The sequence below is a fragment of the Gadus chalcogrammus genome, chromosome 11 (genome assembly GCF_026213295.1).
Source record: "Gadus chalcogrammus isolate NIFS_2021 chromosome 11, NIFS_Gcha_1.0, whole genome shotgun sequence".
NCBI classification, from domain to species: Eukaryota; Metazoa; Chordata; class Actinopteri; order Gadiformes; family Gadidae; genus Gadus; species Gadus chalcogrammus.
In genome coordinates, this window is record NC_079422.1 from 20,744,598 (window position 1) to 20,753,664 (window position 9,067).

The 9,067-nt window shown below is 43.6% G+C and overlaps 2 protein-coding genes across 5 annotated transcripts in view; one reads left to right on the forward strand and one right to left on the reverse strand.

Annotated features, from left to right (window-relative positions):
• The window catches only part of si:dkey-262k9.2 (uncharacterized), a 24,557-nt gene extending 22,498 nt beyond the window's left edge, over nucleotides 1-2,059 (forward strand). For all 4 annotated transcript variants that reach the window (XR_008896932.1, XR_008896934.1, XR_008896933.1 and 1 more), the window contains exon 7: nucleotides 322-2,059. Coding sequence is in view for 1 of the 4 variants with exons in the window: in XM_056601964.1 (XP_056457939.1) it covers nucleotides 322-367 (46 nt within the window). In the remaining 3 variants the exon portion in view is untranslated. The remainder of the gene's footprint in view (nucleotides 1-321) is intronic.
• fxyd5 (FXYD domain containing ion transport regulator 5) overlaps nucleotides 2,043-9,067 on the reverse strand; it is a 7,692-nt gene continuing 667 nt past the window's right edge. The window contains exons 4-12 of the mRNA XM_056601962.1: nucleotides 8,093-8,129; nucleotides 7,363-7,428; nucleotides 6,811-6,942; nucleotides 6,672-6,725; nucleotides 6,193-6,261; nucleotides 5,610-5,642; nucleotides 5,440-5,514; nucleotides 4,674-4,722; nucleotides 2,043-3,833 (exon numbers count right to left, since the gene is read on the reverse strand). Coding sequence (XP_056457937.1) covers nucleotides 3,809-3,833; nucleotides 4,674-4,722; nucleotides 5,440-5,514; nucleotides 5,610-5,642; nucleotides 6,193-6,261; nucleotides 6,672-6,725; nucleotides 6,811-6,942; nucleotides 7,363-7,428; nucleotides 8,093-8,129 — 540 coding nt within the window. The 3' untranslated portion in view covers nucleotides 2,043-3,808. The remainder of the gene's footprint in view (nucleotides 3,834-4,673; nucleotides 4,723-5,439; nucleotides 5,515-5,609; nucleotides 5,643-6,192; nucleotides 6,262-6,671; nucleotides 6,726-6,810; nucleotides 6,943-7,362; nucleotides 7,429-8,092; nucleotides 8,130-9,067) is intronic.

The following is a 9,067-nucleotide window of genomic DNA, read 5'->3' on the forward strand; positions in this document are numbered from 1 at the left end:
AAGGCAGGTCTCCATGAGGGTTAAATTCTCTGCAGGATTACTGCAGGCCCCCTGGTGGTACGGCAGCGGTGCCTGATTGCACTGCTCAAGAGAGAGGCTTAATCGCGCTGCAACCCTTTGCTTGTTGGATCAACAAGCGTCTCCTTGCCAGATAGATAAGTTTCACCTGGGGATGAGACGTGACTTAGAGGTGACACAGCCGCCGTGCACCTGACACTTGCACCTGATCACCCGCTGGGCCGGGCGGACGTGTTCTTCCTAGCACTGTGAGAGTATTTCCTCTGGGATTATACTCATGCCTGCCCCCCTCTTCCTCTCCAGCGTGTACTCGGTGCCCGCAGACCAGGACCAGAAGGTCTCCGTGTAGCTCCTGGGTTCCAGCCCCCCAGGACCCAGTAGAACATCGAAAGGAGGACCAATGCACTGACCACATATTTCACTCACAGGGTTAAGGGTTTAACCCCGGACAGGTTCAGGGTTTGACCCGGACAGGTTCAGGGTTTGGCCCGGACAGGTTTAGGTTAAGGCGCCATCTTGCATATCCCTGTATACTTGTATTTCTCGCTGCTGATCTGTGCCACGCTCATATTAATAATTAGCAAGTGATGTTTGCCTTTCTGTCATGCTTCAATCCTGCATTTTTGCATTATAATATGAACACACCATTTCACTTGGGAACATTTGGAACACATTAAGCCTTTTAATAAGATTCTATTTAAAGATGAAACGCGGGAGCCTTTAAATGTTTCTTTAAATGGAACGGCTTCTGTTGTGAGCGGGATTTCTCCCATTCCTCTCCGGCTAAGGTGCGTGGTGGAAACATTGATGTGGGGGATCTGTTGGGACAGACCTGCCACGAGCGGAACAGGCTTATTTCAAAGACAAACCGTGCTAATCCACAGCAGAGTGGCTCAGTTCTCACTTCGGTTTCCTCTTCATTTGCCTGACATCCCCTGTTCTTCACCCAGTAGGAGTGGCAGGAGGGGATGGGAGATAAAGCTGGCTTTCCCCACAACTCAGGCCAGGCTCAACTAGTGAGTGTGTGTGTGTGTGTGTGTGTGTTTGTGTGTGTGTGTGTGTGTGTGTGTGTGTGTGTGTGTGTGTGTGTGTGTGTGTGTGTGTGTGTGTGTGTGTGTGTGTGTGTGTGTGTGTGTGTGTGTGTGTGTGTGTGTGTGTGTGTGTGCGTGTGTGTGTGTGTGTGTGTGCGAGAGTGTGTGTGTGCGAGTGTGTGTGTGTGTTTATGTGTGTGTGTGCGTATGTGTGTGCAGATGTGTGTGTATGCGTCTGTGTGTGTGTGTGTGTGTGTGTGTGTGTGTATGCGTGTGTGTGTGTGTGTGTGTGTGCGTCTGTGTGTGTGTGTGTGTGTGTGTGTGTGTGTGTGTGTGTGTGTGTGTGTGTGTGTGTGTGTGTGTGTATGCGTCTGTGTGTGTGTGTGCGTGTGTGCAGTGCTAGTTAGAACATCCTGTTGCGAGGCAGTGAATTAATCGACCGCCATGAATGATGACGTTTTTTTCCCCCCCCACTTCCTCCAGAAGACAATCTCTCCAACGTCCTCAGCCTGGAAGATTGTAAATAAAATAAATAGCTCTATGATGGCTGGGGGTTGGGAAGATGGGGTTTTATAACCGGGACAGAGAGACAAAATGGGGGTGGGGGAGAGATTTTTATACCCGTGACAGAAAGACAAGGGGGAGGGGCGGGGCAGAATTTTCAAACAGCTTGTAATAGACCTCTGAAGAATAAGTCCCGGCTCCGAACCTCCCGGATCCTCAAGTCAAATGTCCATGGGAAATAACATGTGGTTGTAGAATGATCGTACATAACAAACTCTGTACTCAGCCTCGGGGGGCGGGACTTATTCTTCAGAGGTCTATGGCTGATCACATTCAAACCTGTTGGCCTGATATCACCCCTTTTAAGGTGCGCTTCTGGGGTCTCCGACCCAGTCTCACCCTTTGGATGTGGTATATTGTTACGCCTACGATCTGTTAAAAATTGTATGTATAGGCATTGTATCTCATGGTAAAAATAAGACTGTATATATATATATATATATATATATACAAATATATATGTAAAAAAGGTTTCTCTTTTTATGATGTCATTCAGGCATGCGCTCGCTGCATGCTTACTATGCAAGCTCTATCTAATACTACTAAACCATCTAACCATGTAAGATAGTATAGTTGTTTTACATCATTGCCATACTATGTCATTCTACTAAACTATCTAACACTATGGGATAGTACAGTAGTTTTACATAGCTGCTATACTATCTAATACTATTATGCTATAGTTACTTTACATTTTGTTATTACCTGTGCTACCAATACTCTAAGCAAAGGGAAACAGCTGTTGCTCCTCGCTCTGTGTTCGCTCCACCTGGTGGTAAAGCAATACCCTCATTTCAAATGTTCTTGATCATATCAGCAATAAAATGTCTGTTTGCCATTTTCATGCTTTTTTAAAAATAAATATATAATGACAAAAACGGGCTCCTAATAAAAACAAACCACTTGTATTTCAGTCTAAAGTGGCTTGCTGTTTTCTTGTCAGGCCAGCCAAGACATGCAGCATTACACACACAGGTAATCTCTTAAGTATTACTGTATTGGTCGTTACTGTGACAAACACGTGTCATCACTATGACTAATAGAGACGTTGGAATACAGACACACACCTTCCCAGAACCGAAAACAGAACCGATAATTTTATTTTATTTACATCCTGACGTCGGCTGATGATTTCAATGTAATCAAAAACTGAAAAGTTATCTTGAATAATAAAAATTACGATTCGCCACTATCGGGCTGTTGACAACATCAAACAAAATGTGGATAGCATTGTTTCTGTTGGCTCAAAGCTAACCAAATATTGAAAAGTTGAACAAAATAGTCAAGTCAAAAAAGATGGCTGATACTACAAGAACCGTCACGTGTCCCATCGCGTCTGAAGTAGATTCCCCTTAACGAGTACCTAGAAGCAACGTGCATGGGTCCTTACACGTATCTAAAAGCAATATATGTGGGTCTTATTAAGGTTTGGTTATCTCTGTTTGGTTATCTCTGTAACCTAACTAAAGGCACACGTGTTTGTTTAGTTAGGTTTAGTAAGCTGGGTTAAAAAAACAAAGACACACATGTTTCATTTTGGTTTAGTCAGCGGGTTAACTCAAGACGCATACACTTGTGTCTATAGTTAGGTCTAAGTTAGGTTCAGTTAGCTAGGTAAATTAAAGACACAATATACAGAAATACTTATAAACTAAAACTATGACACACTTGTGCTTTAGTGATATTTAGTTAGGTAGGTAAACTAAAGACACGTATGCTTGTGGCTATAGGGAGGTTCAAAAAGCAGGTTAACTGAACTAAATGTATGTCTTTAGTTAGGTTAAGTTATCTTGGTAAATAAACTGAAGACACGCTCAGTTGTGTCATTATGTTGAGTTAGCTAGGCTAACTTTAATGGAGGTCAACCAGAGTCCTGCAGTCTTCCCTGTCTGTGTTATTCATGTTGACTTCAAGTCTTCAGTGTTTTTCCATTCTTAGGCATGAGGCTTAGGCTCATGGTGCTGAGGCTTAGTCATACAAAGCACACCCATGTGCACACAGTTGTGTAAACACACACATGCACAAATACAAACACACACGCACAGACACAAACACAAGTGCGCGCGCACACACACACACACACACATACACACAGACAAGGATTTTATTTAGGTAATTGTACTTTACTGATGCTTTCTGCACACACAACTCCACAGTTAGTCTACACTTTACATAACTCTGCAGAAACTCTGTCCTCATTTTTTCTCCATTTGGTATGACCTGAAAAACACACACACAAAAAAACAAAAAAAACACGCACATAGACAAACAGGTACACCCAGGAACACCCACATTTACACCCGTGCAAAGCAGAAAGGCGAAGCAAACGGCAAAGGATTAATAAGTCATGCAGTGACGTTCCACAGAACTAGGAAAAATGATTAACACTTGACGCCTCGCTGTTTAATCCATTATTGCATTGCGCAACACAAGTGCTGAATCCGGCCCGGCTGAGACGTTCAGCACCACGCATACCCAGTCAGCATTCTGTCGCCCGTGCACACATATATTTGAATTGATCCTTTAGTGTACACACACCCGTCTAAATGCTGCATTTCATCAGTACTACAAATCTTCAGGCACAATCAACTCGTCAGAGCTACCCGGCCCCATCACTGGTAGCCCGAGACCCCGGCCTAACCGTCAGCTTCCTTCCAACGTGTGCAACACATAAGTCCTCTTGAGAACCACAGAGGACGTAGACTACTGTCCTAGCTACATGATGGATGTACTGGGATGACTGTATGATTGATTGTATGTATAATATGTTTGATTGAATTGTAATGTCTAATGTTTGCGTATCTGTATGACGGTACCACATTGTGCACTGCACTTTTAATTTCTCTCTTTATGAACTTTGAGCCCCCCTCTCAAAAGCTTTCAATTAGCTTACTTGTGGGGATCCATTCATGCATGCCAAAGGATCATGCGGATGTCTAACTGGTCTGAATTGCAGATATTTACCATTTTGGCAATGTATGAATATGAACTAAACTTGAAACTTGAAACTTAGAAAGTGTGAGTAGAGGACCATCAGGGAAGACGACCACAGCTCCTTACTTTGTGGCCCTCAGACGGCGGCATTTTGGCAGGCGTCCTCCGGGTCCGCCTGAGAGCAAATAGGAGCAGAGAAGGGGAGGGGGGGGGGGTGAGCGGTGCATTAGTACAAATCACGATACGATACGACACAACTTTATTAATCCCCCGTAGGAGAAATTAGTTTGTTGCAACAGCCCAGCAGCAGTGGAAAAACACAGGATAAAAAAATACCATACAATACAATACAACAAGAATACAAAGTACTAATGCAAACAAAAACAGACACTAAAGGTAAATGCTAAACGAGGTGCTAAAGTAAGGAGAAGACAAGACAAACAGAACACACAACAACAAATAGGGCAAACAAAACAGAGTGTATAAACAATACAAATGATCAATTCTAAAAAAGTGCAAAGTGTGAACCGCGGTAGGACTGAGGAGAGAGGGAGCTCCGGTAGGACTGAGGAGAGAGGGAGCTCCGGTAGGACTGAGGAGAGAGGGAGCTCCGGTAGGACTGAGGAGAGAGGGAGCTCCGGTAGGACTGAGGAGAGAGGGAGCTCCGGTAGGACTGAGGGGAGAGGGAGCTCCGGTAGGACTGAGGAGAGAGGGAGCTCCGGTAGGACTGAGGAGAGAGGGAGCTCCGGTAGGACTGAGGAGAGAGGGAGCTCCGGTAGGACTGAGGAGAGAGGGAGCTCCGGTAGGACTGAGGAGAGAGGGAGCTCCGGTAGGACTGAGGGGAGAGGGAGCTCCGGTAGGACTGAGGAGAGAGGGAGCTCCGAGCACTCACAGCCCAGCACCAGGAGGCCCAGGAGGAAGAGCACCGCCGCCACCACCAGCCCGGCCTTCCGCAGAGTAAAGTAATCTGCACACAAAGAACAACACCACGTCGCAGAGCCGCCACGGCAGGGGTCCTGTTGTTGCTTCATAAAAAAAAACCATCCAAACGATATCACCTACCATACGTGAATCGCTTATCCAGCTCGTCGTAATCTATAGAGAGACAAGGGAGAGAAAGTCTGAGCTGTCTGCAGTTGACGTAGTGTGAGTCCGCGCCGCGGGGGGGGGATCCAAGTGTCTGTACGCGGTCGTCTGTTGTTTGCACAGAGTGTGTTGGCAGGGGGAGAGCAGGTGGGTCCCAGCCGCCCCTGGTGGGCTTCTGATCCTGTCAGGCTTGATACGCCCACCCATTAAAGGTAAGGTGTCGGAGATACTCTGACCGATTAATGTAAGTTAATGTGATAAGTACTCGGTCATTTGAAGGAAAGGTAAAGTGTTATAGGTACTCTGTCAGATTAAAAGTAAAGTAAGGATACTTGGTCAGATTAAAGGTAAAGTAAAGGTGAATATGTACTCTGTCAGATTAAAGGTAAATAAGGTGGAATAGGAACTCTATCAGATTAAAGGAAAAGTAAGGTGGAGTAGGTACTCTATCAGATTAAAGGTAAATTAAGGTGGATTAGGTACTTTATCAGATTAAAGGTAAAGTAAGGTTGAAAAAGTACTCTATCAGATTAGAGTTAAAGTAAGGTGGAATAGTTACCTTCGTTGGTGAACCATTGATTTTGTTTCCAGGGTGTTTTGGTTTTCATAGTTGTGGAAGAGGTTGTCTCTATGGATGAAATACAATCAATTAAATCACAATCCATTTCCCTTAATGATCATCGTTATCTTCTACTGTCCAAGCAACATGTTCAACTGGTTATTTTAATTTATGAATATTTCAAAATTCACATTTCTCTCAAAGGTCTATTGTATGAAGAAACTTCTGAGGCGGCAAACTTTCCCTCTCTAACTTTCTGCCTCTGAACCCACCCTTCACTGTTCTATAATTCAACAGAATAATGAAGAGTGAACCGTTTTCTAATTAATAGATAATAATCAATAAAAGACTCATATTCCAGGTAGCCTTTTTTAGCCACACATGGAAGAGAAACATGACACATCCATTTCGTAGGAATTATCCACCGCTACAGTAACACACCGCTAACCATCGTATGCTACAGAAAGATTGTTCTGTACCTGGTTTGGTTGTTGTAGGCTTACTGGCTTCGGGCGTTGTTGACTTGTTGACAGCTAAGGGGGGACCACAAACATTACCTCCATTAAAGGTTTGAACGATACGGACCATGGTTCTACCTGATGGATGTGTGAGCTGCACCTGGTTGGGTGACCGCTGGTGGGATTGAAATAGGACCCGTTGTCATACTGATGTTTCCACCTCCAGTCTTCTGAAGGATCACATCTCTTGTGGTTCTGCTCACAGCCGTCCTGTGGTCTGCAAGGCCTGAAACTGTCCTGATTGTTAGACTGATATGCATATATATATATAGATATATATATATATATATATATATATATATATATATATACACATATATACATTTACCTATGTTCATTTGTATACATATAAACATCTAAACACATATTATCATATATATAAATATAGATAGATATAAATACGTATACTTCTATACACATCTATACATTAAAATACATGTGTACATAAATACAAATATAAACCTACAGACAAATATAAACATTTATACACATAAACACAAACACACATATACATAAACATATGTACATAATACATATATACACGTCGATACACATATGTACTTATAAATTCAGATCAACTAATCGACTAAAAAGTCCCTCCTTTTTTCATGATCTAAATATGTGTGACTGTGTATCTTTGAAGAATCTTTACCATTGGTGGCAGGGGGCTCGCTGGACACTGCAACCATGCTAGCTGTCGTGTTGAAAGCCCATGACCCTGTCACCATAAGAAACAAATCAGTTTCAATAAGTATGTAGGTGAAGAAATAAAATAGCATTGATGGTACAATCTGAGGATTCAAATGATGATGCAAATCACATTTAAGCTCTGAGGCTCGAGGTGTTCACTATGTGACACAGGCCTCTGTAAGTCATAGACAGGACATAAGCATATAAGGGATATATATATATATGTAGACATATCAGAATAAGAGATATTAAATAACGTGCAAATGTAAATACATACTGTATGTTGGGTCAAATAGAAAATAATAGAATAAGCTCAACATGCTACTCCAGCCCAATAGTGAAAATGGAGGCAGACGTCCATGCACTGCAGCTCACACAACCCCTGAGAGTTGGTTGCGTGGGCCAGGGCGGTCCAACACAGCCACACAGAAGCCCTTCTCAAGGGGCCCTCTCTTGTTTAGAGAGCCTTTGGACAGTAGGGCCGCTGTCCTCCTCTTCCTCCACACGACTCACGTCAAACACTCTCCACACTGTGTTATTATACATGAGCCCCAACGCGGGCAGAGGCCGGACTACGAGCCCACTGAGAAAGCTGGTTCTGGTGGTGGGCTGGAGGGGATTTCATGAAATCACCTGAATGATGTTTAGTGAACATTCTGGGGGGTACAAGCTGCTTTTTTTGCTGAACTCACCTTGTAATATTAGAAGAAGTAAGAAGGCGGAACAAATCTGAAAACGCATAGAAAGGAAGTCAACCAAAAAAAAGGGGAAATAATTAAACTCTCACACACACCCACATGCATGTAAAAAATTCACCCCCGTCCATGTAACTCTAATACACCACATGCATGTAAGTCTAATACACCCCCTTGCAAGTAACTCTAATACTCCCCAATGCATGCATCTCGACCGGTTTAGTTAATGAAGCCATTGGGACAGTGCACCCTGTTCCTGATTACTAATAAAAAAACACTGCTCCAATGCAGCCCCACCTGTTTTTAATTATAATGGCAGATAATGAAGACGACAGACACAGCATTTAAAACAACTCTCAATCTTGCGACACCATTTCTTGGCACGCACACGCAAACAAAAGAAAGGTTAATTCGTCACGTTGCTTCATATCCACTGGAGCGCGTGGATCCGTCTGTCACGATCGACCGACAACGGTGTTCCAGTCTTGACAACTGACGGGTTCACGCGGCTTCAAAATGGCGGCTCTCTGCGGACCAGCCGAAGCTGAGGGTACATGTGAGTGACAGGAGTTGGGCTGGCAGACCGCGCGGGGTTTCGTCTCTTCTGAGTGATTGTCAAACAGATGAAGGAGTTTCGTTTGATCATTAATGATTGTATGATAACGAAACAAAGTTGAATCGTTTCGGTTATCAAAGGTAGGCCTGCATGTGGAATGTGTGTCACATCGTTCTTTGTTTGTCTTCATGTTGTGCTTCCAGTAAGTAAATGAGAAGCACTTTAGTGGTTTTACCAATTTAGATATAAATGGGACACTGAGAATGTATCAATATTAACTCCATGCAGAGAGGAAACCCAACTAGTACCTGTCTCTGTTTATCCTCACTCAATCTCTCAATCAGTACCTCCCACTCCCTTACTCAATTCACCAAACCCTCACCAAGCCAAACAACAAGCAAACCATCGCCGAACCA